Source organism: Synchiropus splendidus, chromosome 9 (assembly GCF_027744825.2).
Source record: "Synchiropus splendidus isolate RoL2022-P1 chromosome 9, RoL_Sspl_1.0, whole genome shotgun sequence".
Lineage (NCBI taxonomy): Eukaryota > Metazoa > Chordata > Actinopteri > Syngnathiformes > Callionymidae > Synchiropus > Synchiropus splendidus.
In genome coordinates, this window is record NC_071342.1 from 13140523 (window position 1) to 13159347 (window position 18825).

The window sequence follows — 18825 nt, forward strand, 5'->3', positions numbered from 1 at the left end:
ATATTTTCTGCAGTGAAAGGGAGTTCCTTCCCTGGATGCTTAAAATGTCATTAAAGCTTACATTTTGTATAATTCAATGTATCTTTATTGGGTTGTATTTTTCAATTGCTTTGTAATTTGCTGAATGCAGCTTGGAGAAATATAATAAATGTGTTTCTAAACAAGTCGGGTAGCTGTATAGTCACTGAGGTGGACGGAAAGGTTCCCAAGAAAGAAGGTCACTAGAGTACAGACTAAAACATACACATACAATGCCCAATATTCCCGTGGAAAAGATCAAAGTGGAAGTCAACACACACACACACACACACACCATGGCAAACCATGATGAAACCACCAAAGTACTCCACACAAGGCTTTAAGACAGAATACACCCAAGTGAGGAATACTGGTCAGAATTGAGTAAATACCTCTAGGAGCGACTGGCGATGTTGTGGCATCCGCACCTCGGAGCCAGTCTGTCATCACGTAGATTCAATATAGATCTGGCCTTCACATGACCACTGTGAAACTTGTCAAACAATCTGAAAACTATTACAGTTTAGGGATGCGTTTTGAGGAAACACAGGATAACAGATAAGAGTACTACAAGAAGGTCAAGTATTTACTTTAAGCTTGCCACACTTGCTTAGTAAAAAGAACGGCATTATTCAATATTTATTGTCCTCTGAAATATCACATGCAATGTGATAATATCACTGACTCTAAATATAGTATGTTATACAGGGCTCTACGACTCATTATGTCATTCCAGTGACGTGTTTCTTAACTTTGTTTGAATGTTAGCTCCCTCAGTCACCATCAAAAATGAACGTCTGAACACGTCTTCTGGAACATCACTAGGTCTATCGACCTGCCGTTACAACTGACTGACATGACCGTAACAATTCAGCTTTTATATCTGAAGGTTTCCGAGCTGATCTTTTCCGCCGCTACACTCGGCCATTAGTGGAATTAGCACATGTCAAATTGACCTTGAGGAATTCATGATGACTCATGAATTAGGAGGAAAGGTCGATCGCTGTTAAGATCGGAACTAGGGTTTCTAGAAAAAAAAACAGATGTTAATCATGTTTCATTGTGAGCTGCATTGAATTTCCATGCGTAAAGATTTGTTGTGCAGTATAAACCCCACCCCGCTGAAGTCTGGCAGGCCGAGGGTATTTGACCATATCATGTCATTTTGCTTGTGAGTAATGTATGTGACTGACATATATACATTATAATGGGGCCGAAATAATGCTGGACTCCTGATAGTGATGACGGAAAATTGGCTTTTCTTCTCCTCTAAATGGCGGTTTTCTCATCACAACTATTGAAAACTGCAGACACATGAATTGCCCTATCACCAGTGATAACAAAGTAACGCAGGATTAATGTCTCGCGTGAACCCCATGAGCACCACAGGGAGCTCGTGGATTTCGTGTGTTTTCTCTGTGGGGCTCTAAAGAATATGGGTGATCTCACAGCGGCGAGGACGCCCTGGGAGATGGTGATAGACTTTCTCTGCTGAGCTGTTGCTGCTGCCCGCATCTACCAGAGGAGAGACGGATTGTAATCAGTTCTCACTCACGACTGGCAACATGTGCGACAAGATACCTCTTTATTTCTAATGGGGCCTTATATAATCCCATCCTGGCATGTCTGTCCGTGGAACGAAGATTGACAAGCCAATGAAGCTGGAAAGTGGAGCTCCATTAACAAGTCTAGATTCCGAGCCTTTGTTGTTGTGTGTTCCCTGTGTGTTGACCTTGGCTACCTTGTCTCCAGGTGGGATCAGTGGAATACCAATAAGGGTCTGTGTGATTCCCCACCAGAACCCGCTTGTCTCAGTTAGTGTCAATCCCTCCGACGCTGCTCTTCAAGCTGACATTTTTCTTTCATTCACGGGACTGGTCGAGACAGGGACATGGTATTAGTTCTGCAAGACTGCTTCAAGGAAATAGCCAGCATGGCACCGTGGGTCTCTCCGGCAGGGGCTCATAATTCACATAAAAGAATAGCTGGAACCATTTGTCTGACGTATCACATACCTCAGGAGTGGTTTATTCAGCATTTGTCATAATATTCCATCGCGTTCATTTTTAACAGCTCACTTCAGCTGCTCCTGTCGGGAACGTCCCATTCCTCTGCCACCTGGGCTGTGCCATGGGTCTTGGGACACTTGATGTTTTCTTTGCACTGTGTTCTGGGGGAACTCCTTTTTGTTATCTTGCACTCTTTTTAAACAACCTTTTTATCGGTCAACAGGGCGTCTGCATCATGACCACCGCCTTCCTGCACTTCTTCTTCCTGGCCTCCTTCTGTTGGGTCCTCACTGAAGCTTGGCAGTCCTACATGGCAGTGACTGGAAAAGTTCGGACCAGGCTGATACGCAAGCGCTTCCTGTGTCTGGGCTGGGGTAAGTCAACCATATGGCGGTTGCGTTTTTTTTTTTTTCAACCTCTCCATTATCTCCCATCATACCCCACATCTGCTAGTTTCTTGCAAGGTCTCTTGCCAAGGTGTCTTTTCCAAGTAAACGTATGTCTTTTCCGTCTGCTCCCCTCCTCTCTGCGGGAGGTGGGTGAGGGGGGTGGGGCTTCTCCTCGGATCACAGTCGTGTTGCAAAGCTCTAGTCGACTCTGGGAAGGTAAAAGCATCAGGAGATGTAGGGCTGTGGTTCTCCGGCAGAAATGACCTTGTGCGCTTAAGCATTTCTTATCACCCTGATCGCATCATACTCCACTCCCACGACTTCCCGCTGCACATCACACGTATTCAATTACACATCAACCTCTGCAAACACACTTGATAATTAGTGGATTTTTTTTCTTTTTTTCATGACTCATCCGATACATGTGTGAGTCCCACTTCGATTGGTTCTTTCTCACAGAAATATCTGCCTTAAAAATCAATTTGATTATAAAAGAACCCACACTCATTCTTCTTGTTACCTAGCAACAAACTGGGCTCTTAGTCATTGCTGTGCCACTGCTTGCTGCCGCTGTGAAAAAATGTACCAGGGCTGTTCACCACCACAGATATTTCTTCAGAAAATATGTCTTGCACACACGCACGTGGTTCGAAGTTATGGACTTTAATGAGAGTATTTCAAAGTCTTTGTGATGCTGTAGCGCATTTCAACATGCGAGCGGCGCCTCTGCCGTGATTTATGATGCACTTGTGTACACTCGACACTGCGGCGAGGCGCTGGCTGACCATGGGGTCTTGCGTCGTGCCTCCAGGAAACTGATTACATCAATAGCACCTGCCTGCAGTGCTCCACCAGGAAAAAAGCTTTAATATTCCGTGCACACACAGTGGCAGAGAGTGCAGCCATTACACCGATCTATAATGTGCAGCCTTCACATAAACGCTGTGTAACGCCGATGAAGTTAAGCCATGTGATCCTCTCGGCTTCAGATGTGACGTTTGGAAATTGAAATGAAATAAGTGGGACTGTCTACGAGCTCAGCTATTGCTTTGGATAACCAGAGGCTAGTTTCACGTTAATAGCTTGAGCTGACTTGGCCGCGTCGAAAGCGAGACTTTGTTTTCTGTCTTAACACGCAACTAGAGGCGCTCCGATTAACTATTGATCGTCTTCCTCTTTAGGATTGCCAGCTCTGGTCGTTGCTGTTTCCATGGGTTTCACCAAAACAAAAGGCTACGGGACACCCTCATAGTAAGTCTGTGTCTGGTCTGAGGTTGGAGTCAGAGCAGCAGAACCCCATTGAAACTCAAAACAGTTCTGCAAAAACCTGAATCCTATCACATCACATACACCTTTAAAAAAAAAAAAAGTCCAGGTATCTTTGTTGCCTCTCTTGTGGAGGAAATGCGTAGCAGCATGACAGTCTTAAGTGTCACAACAGCCTCCTAACAAAGTCCCACAAACCTCATCGAATCTCAGATTGCGCAGCACGAACCCAATTTCTCGTGAGTTGTATCCCTGCTGGATACCAAACTCATAAACACTGCTCAAGATCTCTTTAGCATTTTATTAGCTTGTGGAACTTTGGAAATAGACTCCCAGCATATGGTGCCTCTCCCCTGACAATAGAGACAACACCATTGGATACTAGTGCGTATCATTAACTCAGATATTAATGCTTTAGTCAAAGTTAACTGCCTCCCCCCCTCTCTCTTGTGTTCCCTGCAGCTGCTGGCTGTCTTTGGAGGGTGGACTTCTGTATGCCTTCGTTGGACCAGCAGCTGCTGTTGTTCTGGTATGAAACAGATTTTCAATGACGCAGTTTTTGTTGAAACCAAATGCCACGTATAGTATGCCAAGTGTAGATGTGTTGTGAATGATGAGATTTAAATGTGACTGAGGCGGAACAACAGCTTAAATTAATCTATTATAGACTATATATCTTTTATATTTGGTCTGTTACTTTTTGAAATAAATAAATGGTGATTAAATATTTAAAAGTTTACTCTATTATTATATGTTGCACATATTCTGGAAAGATAATTGTCGCTCGAAATATATTGAGAATTATTTGAATTTAAATGCAACTGTTATGTAGAAAATAAATAAATACTACTACTACTACTACTAATAATAATAATAATAATAATAATGTGGTTATTTAAATGTACTTTAACTAACCATATTTATTTTTTTATTTGAAAGAGAGTGGTAGATTATTCTATTTCCCATATTCTGCATTTGATTATGTATATATTTTACAACTTCATATGTAAAAAAAAGTCCATTTACATCCTGAAATTTAACACCTAATAATAAGATATGAATTCATAATTAATCCTGTGAGGAGAAATTCCACTGCTGCATGATAAGAAGGAATATGTCAAAGCTGTATTAGCAGCTCAAAATATGAAAGTGTGTGTGCACTCCAGCGCATATCGCCAATAAGCAAAACACAAATTATAGTCTTGACTGCTGAATTCAAATCATCATCAGCACAAAAGCCGGCGCGGCTCAGTCCATCATTCTGAAGTGGAGATACGTTTTCATCTCACCAGGATTTAAACCTGTCGACCCTGATCTTAAATAGATGAAGTTAGTGTTTAAAGGAGCCCAGAGTCGTGCCGTTCTCAGTGACTGCATCCGCTGCTAATAATAGTAGAAGGTGCCTTTGAGGAGACTAGCCAGCCAGGTCTTTCCTGGAGGCTTGTGTCGGACATGGAGTGTGCCTCGCACCCTCGCCGAGAAGCGACAGAGATGAGCAAACAACAAGAGTTAGAGGTCGGCGCTCAGTTCAGACAGAAATTGAGTAAAAAAACACCCAGGGGACAGTGGCATCCATCATCTCCCCCTGTTTGAAAACCTCTGTATATTTATCTAATGGTCCTATTTTCTCTTGTTTCCAGGTCAACATGGTGATTGGTATCTTGGTGTTTAATAAATTAGTGTCCAGAGATGGTATTCTGGACAAAAAGCTGAAACACCGTGCAGGGTATGACAGCACGTCCTTGTTAGTACCTTTTTATTTCCTTCCTCTCTTTTCAAAAATACACATGATTTAGACCTGTATCTTCTTGTAAGAGAATTAGTAGCAAGGAAAGAAAGAGGTCAGATGTCCCTTGGGATGTATTTCTTTGGCAGAATAAGACCAAGTAGAGACACACACACACACACACACACATGCATGCATGCCGACACACACTTGGCCAGCTGCTGCTGTTGCTATAATGGCAGGGTGAGTTTAAAGTCAGAGCGATGGCCGTTGGCATTGTTTGTCATCTTGTTGTTCTCTCTATGTCCCACAGACAGATGAGTGAGCCGCATACTGGATTAACTCTCAAGTGTGCCAAATGTGGCGTTGTCTCGACAACTGCTTTATCAGCAACTACAGCCAGCAACGCAATGTAAGTGCCTGTCAGTGTCTGTGAATCAATAACGCTGGAACCCTGAAGAGCCCGCGTACAAACGCCACGTTCTGTGGAATCAACCCACTGCTGCGTAGACTGACGGCTCAAAGACCATCTATGTTCAATTCACGATGCATTAACACCCTGCTGCTGCTGGTTGTTAAGGCCCACTGCGGTGTAATCCTCACCCATTTGCTTGTTTGCCCATGTTCTGCTCAGGGCCTCGCTGTGGAGTTCCTGCGTCGTGCTGCCTCTTCTAGCTCTGACCTGGATGTCGGCGGTGCTCGCCATGACCGACAAACGCTCCATCCTCTTTCAGATTCTCTTCGCTGTTTTCGATTCGCTGCAGGGTTTCGTCATCGTGATGGTGCACTGTATCCTACGGAGAGAGGTGAGGAGGGTCCTGTCTCTCGCTGTCCTCCAAACAACCAGACAAGAAACTTTTTTTTTTCCTCCTCATACTGTTTAAAGGAGAGGAAAAGCAGGAGAGAAGAAATCTAGGTCACTTTAATAACCTAGTTAGAGGGAGAATCTCACAGGATGAGAGAAGATGAGAGAATTCCAAATAACAGAGCGGTTCTCAAAAGCTGGAGAAACAGTGTGCAAAATGTTGCGTGGAATCCAAGGTTCCGTTCATGGCTATAGAGTTGTATATAGACTTCACAATGCCGTGCCGTTTGCTGCCTCTTGGTCGTATATGTTTTGAGTTTCCTCAGTCAACCAATGGCTTGGCCACTGATCAGCCATTTGAAAACCAGCCAGAGAAAAGAACAATTCTGCCAAACAACATCCTGCAATGACTGACGAGGGAGTTGGCAAACCGTAAAAAAAACAACTTCAATCTGTTTGCAAACCACTCACCGGATAGCAAAGTGAGCAGTGTGGATAGAGTGTCGGAGTGACAGTAGGATTTCCAAATCGGAAATCCTCACCACCCCAACAACGCAGTCCAAGATGGCTTCATCGAACGTAAACAGGAAGTAGAAATTTTGAATAAAAGAGGCTGAAAGAGTCAAACGCATTCTGTTTCTGCTTCGTCTGGCACGCGCGGACACACGCATTTATCAAGAAGTTACTCAGATCTGGACAAGCCGCCATCTTGTTTTCCCAACTTAAATAACTGGAAGGTGCGGAACTGGGCTGTGATGTCAGTACCAGCTCTGACCTTCCTCTTCCAAGGTAGCACAAGAGCGTTGTCAGGTTGACCGATTAAAAATCCGAGAGGTACTCAAAGTAGCTTTAGCTGACACCCATAACATGCTAGTCTTATTTGGTTGTCTCTCTTAAAATACTCACTATTGGTGAGTGTTTTGTCCAGCTCTTTAAAGTGTTTTTTTGTGGCCCGCTTTAGGTCCAAGATGCTTTCAGATGTCGCCTACGAAACTGCCAAGACCCGATCAGCGGTGATGCAACAGGAACTTTCCCTAATGGTCATGCTCAGATAATGGTAGGCCTTGTTACCCTCTGTGATCCAGAGTCATTAGACGCTCTGTAATTTAAGCAGACCTCATGTTCCCTGGTTATTTATGATGCACCAACACACCTCTTGCTCCAAGTGACCTTCATTTAGTGCTTTGCATATTTGTGATTCATCTGGCGCTGCTATTCTATTACAGTGGGCACATTGAGAAATGGTTGAAGGTGCTATTTCATTTCTCAGGGCTCTGAAGCTCAGGCTTTATTTCAGTTTGATTAGAATTACCAGACATGTGTTTTTGCCCTATTGCTTCTTCTCATGTGGTAATAGAAGAGCGCTCTCGGTCTGACCTTTTCAGAGGTACGACCAGGTCTGTTCATTTCAAGTTGACAATGGCAAATCATCGGACTGGTCTTAATGCCGCTTAAATAACTGAGAGAGCGTGTCGCGCTGCTTGGATTTACCGTGTTCATTATAACACGCAGTGATGTCCAAACCGTTCATTTCTTCAGATGAGGTGCCGACGTGGCAGCAGGTCTTCCGTGATATTTAGGAACAGATATCTTGACCCTGCCCTTGCTCTCTGTCTGCAGACGGATTTCGAGAAAGACGTGGACATCGCTTGCAGATCAGGTAAACAGCCCGGACGATAACAAGATTCTCCTCACGTTGCATCCATAAACCCCAAAAGAGGGTTGACGGTAAAAATAGCTGCAGTTATGTAAGCGAGGACAATCCCCATGGGGGGTTTTAACAGAAACAAAGGACGGAGTTTAATCTGAGAACAAATGAGGGAAAGATGTTTAGCTCATTTGACAGAGAGAATAATTGTAAAATGTCGTCGTGAGTCACAGTCAATGTAAATGAGAAGCATTTTATATATTTGCTTATTTTAATTTCCACACACTTTATTTAGCTGAGGCTTTTATCCAAATGGCTGCCAATGGATCACCATGTAGCATTAAGGACACCAGCACTCTGGTTCCTCGACTGGGAAATGAACCCACAACCATCTACTCCTTGTCCCTTCTTACCCTTTAAACTACATCTTTTTTTATTCATACATTATTAAGTAATTACATAGTCTGCCAAATATACATATTTTAAATTATTATTATTATTATTATTATTATTATTATTATTACTTCCATAGAAAATATATTTCTGTACTGTTCTGTTCCAAGAAAAAGATCATCATTTTTAATGTTTCAAAACATTATAAACACAAATCTTTTCTTTGGGTTTATTTTATTTTTTGCAATATGCAATATGTACAACATATTCCAACAGGAAAAACAAAAATAAATGCAGTGAGTAAGGATATTATTATATGTGATTGTAGAAAGGCGAACATACATTTTCGTTTTGTTTACAATTTTCCCCAAACCATATGGCGCGTTACTATTACATCTTAAAAATACTGCGCCAATATCACTAAATAAATGATTATATAATGACAATAACATCCCAGTTGTGGTTTCATGTCTAATGTGAATGTTATAACGTGCCTGACACAAACAAATGTCACTGCGTCATATGTGAAAGCAACACAAAGGGACAGTCGTGACAATGGAAATGGGATGGGGAATGAATAACTCTTCAGATAAAAAGTCAGATAAAATGTGGCACTTTAACTGCAAGATCCTTTTGTGAGGATGTTACAAGCTGCCAAGGTTACAGAGGTTTTTAGAGACGTGTATACAAAGTGAGTGCATGAACAAGGTTTCTAAATCCACCAGCGAATCACCGAACCACTCAGGAACAACAGAGGCTGACGTTATTTAGAGCAGAGAACTTTCTTAAGAGTCGTGACCCGAGTTACTCACGCTGTACACTTCCTGTAGAGCTAAAATGGACACGCCGAGCACAGACTCACATTTATAAATCATGACCAGAATCCGACTCCTGCAGTGCTGTGGTCAGAGGGCAATGCGCTCTCCAGACTCACACAGTCCGAGATAGATGTTTACAAACAGGGATTATTTGGGGGAGTAGTGGAAGTAATTCGATATTCTTCGTCCAGAATGATAACCTGTCTATTCCCTAAGCGGGTCAGAAACCAGGACAACACTGGAATTAATCCAAATTCATCGACTGTTGAATTGATAATAAAAAAAAACAAATCCCCAGAAAATAAATTACTTCAGTGGATAAAACATATGCTGGGTTTTTGCAGCTGAAATTTAGCTGGTGCTGTTGTGTTGAACACGCAAATGCAAAATGATAGTGTACAGTGTTCAGTTTTGCCAAGTCGATCGAGTCAGTCTCTAATTGGCAGCATTTGCTTCATTAGTCTCGAGATGCTGCTTGGTGTCGTTATCGTGGCTCTGCGCTTTAAGGGGAGATCAATTGTGTTTGAATTATTAACATGGCTGCAGCCGTGGGTGGACAAGGTGCAACAAGCCCGGACACTGGGGAGGAGGAGGAACACTGCTTGAAGTACGTGTCACTACAAACTAGAAAAACACTCAAAGAGTGCAAACCTCAGCCAAGCAGCGTCAGTCTTCCCCCAACACAATCTCCCGGATAGTAAAGATGGTAAAGTATCCTTCACAAAAAAAAAATCCAAATGCCAATCCTGCTCAAAAATGGCCCTTCCTTCTCCCAGTGTTAAAAAAAATAATAATGAAAGTTCTGTGTCCAGACAGTGATCCAGACTCCTCCCAAAACTGAATCATTCGTTCCAGAAAAATTCATCCAAATAAGTTTTCAACTTATTTTGGACACGGACAAACAAACAAACCAAGGCCACCCAAAACATAACCTCCTTGGTGGAGGTGATAATGTCAGCTTGAGAAGCAAAGGATGACTATATGCCAAGTCAAGTCGTTCGAGAGATAAGTTCGCTAAACTCGCTATAACTCAGGCCCAGGGGCCAATTATGGTCCGCCAAGTTGCGTATTGTGACACCAAATTTAGTCACTAAGAATCAAAAGACAAGCACTATTCCACTCTCATAGGTTGGTTTTTAAAATATTGGCCCATATGTTGAGTTGACGTCATGGCGTGTAGCAGCAGTCCTCTTATCCTCACCGTCCTCTCGCTTCACCCTGCAGCGCTCCACAAAGACATGGGATCCTGTCGTGCCGCCACCATAACAGGCACTTTGTCTCGCATTTCCCTGAACGACGAGGAGGACGAGAAAGCTCCCGAGGGCCTCAACTACTCTACGTTGCCTGGTAACATCATATCCAAAGTCATGATCCAGCAGCCTTCAAACCTGCACATGCCTATGGGGGACCTGAAGGAGAAGTGCATGGCGGAGAGCGGTGGCGGCGACATACGCCGCACAGTCTACCTGTGCACCGACGATGCCATGCGGCAGAGTGACCAGGACATGGGTGGCCATGAAATGGAGGGCCACCCCGCACAGGGCCAGATGATGGAGACAGACTACATTGTGATGCCTCGATCCTCGGCGTCAGCGGTGCCGGGGAACATACCCACGCTTCTAAAAGACGACACCAAGATGAACATCACGATGGACACCTTGTCCAACGAGCGGCTGATGCACTACAAGATGAGTCCTGACTTCAACATCAGCCCGTCCGGGATGGACCACATGAATGTGAACCTGGAACAACAGTACCCGAGTGCTCCCGAGCAGATGCAGAACCTGCCCTTCGAACCCCGCACCGCTGTCAAAAACTTCCTAGCAGAGATGGAGGAGCACGGAGGCCTTTCCAGAAGTGAAACAGGGTCGACAATCTCTATGAGCTCCTTAGAGGTACAGGACACCGACACGCATGATCCGCCAAAAGACGGCAAATTAAGCATGACCATCTTTTCTTGTTTACAGAGAAGAAAATCAAGATATTCTGATCTGGACTTTGAGGTATGTGGACAGCAGTTTCCTTCCCACTTGTCCAACATGCAGAGAGACACCATTTCCGCAGTGTTGTGTTTGTCATTTGATTTACTGGTGTGTTGTGCCTCCTAATGTTATTGATGTCACACAGCCTTGACCCAACATGATTTATGGAGGTGCTGTGTAGTTAAGGTAAAAGCAAGGTTGTCAACTGACAAACAGGGCAATGATTCTCATTCATGTTTCGTCCTTCTCCATCTCCTCCATCCATTAGCTGTTGGTTGATTTTCATAGTGTTTGCTTCTTGGAGTCATTTTGCACATTCCACATCTGATTTGACCACTGGTTTCAACGATGATTCGAACCCCTATTTGGCATTTCCTTTGCATTGTTAAATCTGACTTTACTGCATATATAAAAAGAGTTTATGGCACTTTTGTCAAAGTAAAGGAAACAGACATTAAATGCCCTCATTTTTTGGCACTCGGGTGGGTACATTATATGAGCTCACCGCCTCTTAAAAGCAAGGCTTCTTGCCAAGTTATGATCATAAGGGCTTCCCTTATGTTGCAGAGGAATTACGCTAAATCACCCAAAGTGTTGGGAATAAAAAAGCTCTCCCTCTCCGTGGTCTTGTTTCCTTCATTTTGGCAGCGACTCGGATATATGCAGAGTCAAGTAGATTTGTTGCAAACCTGGCCTTAAACTGCGGTGACACTAACAAATTGATCAGAGTTGGAGTGAGTGGAGATGCATTTCCATTATTGGCTGTCAATACCAAAGAGAAACCCCTTGCCATTGCAGAAAGTCATGCACACCAGGAAAAGACACATGGAGCTGTTCCAGGAACTGAATCAGAAATTTCAAACTCTGGACCGATTTCGAGACATACCAAATATGGGCAGCATGGTGAGTAACAGGAAACAGTGGGGTTTGTCTGTGAGCCAGTTTCAGGCAACGGCATCCGAGCAGGCTATTAAATCTGCGGGTGCCGAACACATATTGTGTGACTGTGCAAATGAGAGGTTACGTCGATAAAGTGTGGAAGTCACCCTTCCCTTAAATGGTCAGCAGCTGCAGGGGGAGAGCGTGTTGGAAAGCTCTTGTGCAAGGCCAGTAAGAAGGACGTTCTGTTACCATGTAGAATGCATCCATTCCAATGCAAGGCCATGAATGCTCTTTTATTTACTCGCACATTTACCTACTTAGCAACCCCATCATTTTTTTTCCCATTAGTGCATGCAGTTCTTGAACTTACCAGCATCAATACAGAAGTACTACCATAAGTTTGTTGTTGACTAAATGCAATTGTGTGTTTGCGTTTTGGTTGTCCAGGTGGTCGAAAGATCTTCAGTTGATGAAGCTGCTTCTAATAGAAACTAAAGTTGTGCGATCAAATTCCGACGTTCGATGAATGGTGTCCAATACTTTTGAATCATTGGGAAATCTTTATTTTAAAAAACTGCTGAAGGCTGCTCAAAAATTACATTTACAGGAGAACTGAAGCACCATGTAGTAATGACACGACAGATCGAAGGTCACCCACAGCGTCTTTCATGGATCAAACTTTTTTGTCTAACATTAGCTTCTTTCAACGACAAAAATGATTTAACTAGAAAATGAGTTAAGTTAACAGCAGACATCGCTAACACTCGAAACACCGGAAGATAAGCCGGTCACCGGTGTCAGTGTAATATGTGTACATAATATTGCATGGCTTCGACGATGAGACAAGCATATGCTACTGTTGGATATACAAAGGAAGGGGCAACACTTTTTCACTCCTAAGGCATCACATATCAACTATCATCAGATTTCAGTGTCCGGTGCAGAATTCATGTTGACAAACAGGTCTTTCAATCGAGTCAAATGTTTCCCCTTATTTTCGTTGAACCCATGAGTGAAGCTCACATAAGGTTCTATATATACCAAGTGACATGATGTTGAATTTCAAGGAAGAATCAATAAGGAGCACCACACCATGGCTTAAACCTGACCCTACACCACTGTGCCGATGGTGTTTGGAAATACTGCGGAAAGGAAAGCGGAGCGAAATGGCGTCAAATAGCAACCTTGTCAAGTAATGTTGACTCAGAAGGCAGACTTGCATTGCATGGTCACACGTTAGACTTTACGAAACGGTGGTTGGGATTAGAGTTTGCATTGGATGACGCTCCTTCCGTTCTGTTTACTAAAATGTATCCCTTGGTATATAAAGCACCTCGAACACCCATACGTTACAGTCATGGTGACTACTACGGCACAGGCGACAGTGTTGGTAATTTAGAGAAGAGAACTTCCGATCCTCTTCCCCACGTGCGTCTGTCCATCCGTCCGTCCATATAGAGCGCAAAACATATCAACATATGAAGCCTTGGGTGAGAGAAAGTGTCTGGAATACCTTCAAAATGTGCTTGAATATTTCTAAAGGGTTGATCAAAAGACACTATCCATGACTCTTAATTTTTGCTGGTAGAGAACTGAGGGTTTAGAACACAAGTCACGAGTGGAAACAAGTGTTTCACGAACAGATTCAATAGTTAAAAAAAGCTAAAATCAACGATTCACTGAAACCATAGCATAAATTTACCAGAAGTATTGTGGTTAATCTCCACATATTAATGACAGAATCATTGCTTTTGGGATCAAAACTACTTTCACCAAATGGTCGTCAAATAAAAACATAAATCTTTGAAATGATGTCCCAACTAAATATTCAAGTTTCCGCTTCCACAAGCCTGAAATTAATGTTGTCAAACTAACCAGGAATGAAATCTAAACAGAACTTTTCGTGTCATCGCCAAAATACCTGCATCTACATCTGAAGTTTCCAGAGAAAGGAGGCACGGTTGACTGACTTCAGCGATTGGCCGTATGGAATTCAAGGGCCGCTAATGTCCCCAGAGTCCAACTTTGACTGTGCCGGCTGCAAATGTGCAACCGGGCCCATCTAAGACAATATAAGGGAAAGTATGTTATCCAGAAATGTTAATGACCAGCTGCAGTCTACAAGTCAGGACGAGTTAGTCGCGGATTTGTCAGCAAACTTTTCTCCTCGCGTGATTCCGCTGCAGTTTTAATTCCCCGACAGGGAGCAGATCCTCTCAGTTATTTGCAACGGCATCTCTGGGACTGACGATGAGCTCTGGTGAACCGAACACACCAGGACACGCCAGAGCGTGGAGGCGACACCGCATGACAGCGCCATGCGCACATTGGCATTCAGAGCCTTCTTTTCATTCGCCCTCCATTGAGTCAGTAACACGTAGAGAAGCAAGTGAGGAGTTTAAAAGCTATCTTGAAGGAATAGACCCACACATCCCGTCACTGAGTAGTGTGAATTTGTGTGTAATAAATGTAGCGATTAGTTGTGAATATTGTTCTCATGTTGGTTTAAAAAGTAAAAATAATCAATGAAATATAAACGTCTATTTTCAATATTTCTAAATAAATAAGTTCCCAACATAGTAAATTCATTTAACACATGTTAAAACTGTCTTTTTTTATAAAATAAAAAAACAGACTAGCAGTTTGATATATTATACATATTGCAGTGATCTTGTCATACTGTATTTACAAAAAGATGTAACGATAATTTCCAAATAAATAAATAATAAAACAAAATAACAGGTTGAAAATGAATATTTATCTCAGTAACCAAGATCAGAATTTTCTTTATTTCCACCAGAAAATGTTTCCCACAAAAAAATATATATTTTAAATTTGAAAAAAAGGAGAATTTACAATAAAATAAAAAGTTAAAAACAAAGAAAAAATTTTAAAAGTTTTTTTTCATTAAAATCTGAAATAAAGTTCCGTTTAAAAAATAAAAATAATGATAATTCGTGAAAAGCCTCACTATTGTGAGATGCAAAGTGAACGCATCTTGCTTCTGGTACTGGATCAATAAAAAAAAAAACGCTCTGATGAAGTCGTGCTGCTAATTCCGCCCCCTGCTGGTTATTTTCACAGGACAAGGCAATGATGCCAAACAAGAACCCATGGGAGAGCTACAACCCGGCCTGTGAGTATCAGAATTACGCCACAATGAATGTACTTGACCCAAACACCAAGGACTCACTGGAGATGACGCCTGCTGAGTGGGAAAAGTGTGTCAACCTCCCCCTCGACGTCCAGGAGGGCGACTTCCAGACGGAGGTGTAGAGGAGGAGTGCGGAGGAGAACATTGATGTATTTTGCACTGAGAAAAAGCAACAGACTTTTCTAACAGCCTTGGCAAACATATCTGGAGGATCTGAAGGGACTTTACGTGCCAACAATATATGAACTTTTGAGAAGCGAAAACGGAGAAAAATGGGAAAAAACATCAGTGTTACTTTTTGTATTCTCACTAGTGTACTTAGTGTGGGGCAGCCTGGTGTACAATATTTACCATCATGTGTTTCAACTGTGGAGAAATTGGCCGTTTAAAAAAAAAAAAAAAATAGGTTAAACCTCACAAACATGCCATGTGGTCCCAGCTTCGTCGGGTCCAGTTTGACTGGATCCGGGAGCACAATGTACATACTTATGCAGGTTTTTAAGAAGTTTATAACAGTCTGTTTGGCCATTACTACACTTTTTACTTTATGATAAAAAACATGGGCGGCGGCGCAGAGTTTTTTCTGTCATATTAAAAATGAATGTTTGTCAAGCTACATTCTTCATTGCTTTAAATGCAATAAAGATAATATTCACTTTTATATAAATAATATATTTCACAACTTTAATACTGCAGACTCTGCTTGAAGGATCCCGGCAAGCTCGCTCATCTGCAGCTCTGTATAAAATATTTAAAAAACAAAATGTTGTATGGTGTAAATAAACTTTTGTCTACATATGTTTTACTTGTGCCAATTTATTTTAATGAGATAAAGAGAGAAAAAAAAATGCCGACCTGATCAAACGTTATAGCAACAAATGTTAACATTTGAAAAGGAATGTAAATAAAAGAGGAAATATGTTCGTACTGCTTCAGCGCTCGTGTCCAGTTCATGGTGTTTGTGTTTGGGACTGTTTGCTTCTGTGTTGTGTTTCTCTCTGCAACCAATATGTCAACTGAGATGGCATCATTTGTTTGGAAGCTTCACAAGAAAGCAGACAGGGATTCTCAAAAAAAACAAACAAACAAAAAAAAAAGCGTCAGGGCCCATGATGTTTGCTGACAGTATAGTGATTTGTAGTCAGGAGTAGCAAGGCAGCACACATGTTGGATGGAGTCGAGTCTGTGAAAACAGATTCTCAAGAGTAATGTAGGTGAAGAGGAGAGTGAAGGCAGGGTAGTGCAGGTGGAGAAGACTGATCTCCTCCATCAAGTGGCAGCTATAACAGTAGTGAGGCCTGCCATGATGTTAGGTTTGACACCAAGACAGTAGAAGAAGAAGCAGCAGAGGAAAAGATGCTCATGCTGTTTTGGGAGTGGAGGATTAGAAAGAGCTGCATCAGAGGAATGGCTTATGTGAGAGGTGAGGAGAAAAGGTTGGCATGAACATATGTATCAATGCCATCTCCAAAGGAAAAGTAATGTCGGATTCACAATATGAATTGCTGACTTCAGAAAGGTGTTTCCAGTGGCTTTGAATCCCGTCAGAAAAGGATACACATACATGGCTCCACACCAAATGCCACTTGGTTTCACAGCCAAGTTCAGCCAGTGCTCAAGCTGAGAGGGGATGAAACTCCCCATTTCCATCCCTCCCATTTTCTTACAGTACATGTTGTGTTTTATGGCTCCGACTCCCCTCACCCTGCACAAACAGTAGTGACAATTACTCACGTCAACCCTCCACTCGCGCCCTGCTAAAAACACAACTACATCACGCAGAAAACTGAAATTGCTCCTGAAAGAAAGTGGAAGTGATGAGAGAGTTTTTTCTTTTCCTCTCACGAATCTAAGGAGGAAGAAAAAGTGATCAAGCGACCCAAGAGGGAGGTGAGGTAAGCAGTGCTGGACAGTCTGTCAGCCTAATGTGGACTTCTGAGAGTTGTTCGCCGTGAACAAGTTCATTGAGACGTTTCCTTCCGACACAAAGCTCTTGCAGCGTAATGAGTTCCGACTCAAATGCCTCCACCAGCGCAGCCACAGAACCATGTTCTGCGGCAGGAGAGGAAACGCCCTGCGGGGGGGGGGACAGAAGCCAGTACAGCTGTCAGACACAAGAGTGAGTCGTCTAACTGTCTAAACTATCTATAAGAGGATGATCCACAGGTGGAGAGCGTCAGGCCGATGAGGAATTACAACTAACTAGTTGCACTAGCTTCCCTGAACAAAATGGATCCAATTCAACGCCATGAAATTTGAGGCACATTGAATTTGTGATGACATAAACAACTGTAAAGAACCACAAAAAATGACTAAAACATATACATCTCCTATATTTTAGTATCATCGTAGACGTATTTATCGTGATGTTGGGTGGCGTCTACCCCAGTCACTCAGGGAGAGGACACAGACAGACAGTGTCCCTCAGTAATACACAGACTAGGTACCAATTCACATCTAGTTTTGGATGGTGGGAGGAAACCAGAGCGCTCAGAAGAAACCAAGTACAGCCAGCGCAGTTGGGAGGGGATGAAACGCCCCAGTAAAACTGCCTTCCCCCATGTCCATCCCTCCCATTTTTTTGCAGTACATGTTGGATGTACAGTGGTGCCTCGGTTTTCGACGTCCCAGACTTCGAACACATCGGGGTTCAAACAAAAATTTCGAGATTTTTTTGCTTCGGATTTCGAACGAAAATCCAGAACTCGAACGCCCCAGAAAAAAGCCGGAAAAAACATAACGTGTACGGACCGATCAGCTGACCCACGACGCACTTTGTTATTGTGTATAACGCAGCCTCTGTATGCAGACGTGTCCCGTTAGCTACATTTACTGACTGTTTTTTCTTCATATTGAGGTGTAAAACCTTTCCTGTCTCCACACTGGACCGTGGTAGAGTGTCACATGGCAGGTGCTCGCTCTCCACACCTCCGAGGCTGGAGCGCTCACTCCAGGGTTTGATGTCCTGTTGTCGGCTGGAGATGAGGCATGAGGCGAGTCTGGGACAGAGCGTTACTTGGTTTATGACTTTGTCACAGCCAAACTGCACAGAAGCGCACATTCAGAGCTGGACACGCACCGGGCACCTCTTCACTTCTGGAGAGACCTCACTCACTCGGCAATCCCTCCCACATGCAGCGGCCACACACATAGAGGAACAGCGCTCCTGCAGCAGACACTCTACATTCACTCCTACAAAAGACTATTTTACGGCTTGGAACGCATTATTTCTTTTTCCATTAATTGTAATGGGAAAAATTGATTCAGATTTCGAGCAAATCGCCTCCCGAACGGCCGTCTGGAACGGATTGTGGTCGAGAACCGAGGTACCACTGTATAATGTTAAAGTAATTTTAAGTAATCTTAAAGATAAAAATACAAAAACGTCTCCAATCCAACCAAGTGCAGTCAGCACTGGAGTTGAAACTTACAACCACTGGGGAGAACATACAAACACCACGCAGATGGTGAAGAACAGGTTGCGTCCCCCGAGGTGAGATCGAACCCACACCAGTGTTGGACTGTTAGCTATGAAGGAAACACATTTTGGACTTTTTTTTTCATTTTCACTTCATTCCAAGGTTAAGTTTTAACTGAACCTTTATCTTGCAACCATTCATTTCTGACTCATCACTCCGAGTGGCGGGGTGAGTTTAGGTCACTGATGAGTTCACTCTGCTGCAATTGAATAATAAAGTGGACGGAAAGTGAATGACTTTTTCCACTCCATTTCTA

General features: G+C 42.9%; 1 protein-coding gene across 11 annotated transcripts in view; it reads left to right on the forward strand.

Moving 5' to 3' along the window:
* The window catches only part of adgrb3 (adhesion G protein-coupled receptor B3), a 113152-nt gene extending 95977 nt beyond the window's left edge, over positions 1 to 17175 (forward strand). For 3 of the 11 annotated variants that reach the window (XM_053875159.1, XM_053875161.1, XM_053875162.1), the window contains 12 exons: positions 2251 to 2401; positions 3598 to 3667; positions 4145 to 4211; positions 5323 to 5426; positions 5722 to 5820; positions 6043 to 6214; positions 7175 to 7270; positions 7834 to 7873; positions 10297 to 10967; positions 11040 to 11075; positions 11853 to 11957; positions 15021 to 17169. In XM_053875159.1, coding sequence (XP_053731134.1) covers positions 2251 to 2401; positions 3598 to 3667; positions 4145 to 4211; positions 5323 to 5426; positions 5722 to 5820; positions 6043 to 6214; positions 7175 to 7270; positions 7834 to 7873; positions 10297 to 10967; positions 11040 to 11075; positions 11853 to 11957; positions 15021 to 15212 — 1803 coding nt within the window. In that variant the 3' untranslated portion in view covers positions 15213 to 17169. Of the gene's footprint in view, positions 1 to 2250; positions 2402 to 3597; positions 3668 to 4144; positions 4212 to 5322; positions 5427 to 5721; positions 5821 to 6042; positions 6215 to 7174; positions 7271 to 7833; positions 7874 to 10296; positions 10968 to 11039; positions 11076 to 11852; positions 11958 to 15020 lie in introns of all 11 variants that reach the window. The other 8 variants (XM_053875152.1, XM_053875154.1, XM_053875163.1 and 5 more) reach the window with 6 other exon arrangements.
* Positions 17176 to 18825: the final 1650 nt, after the last annotated feature.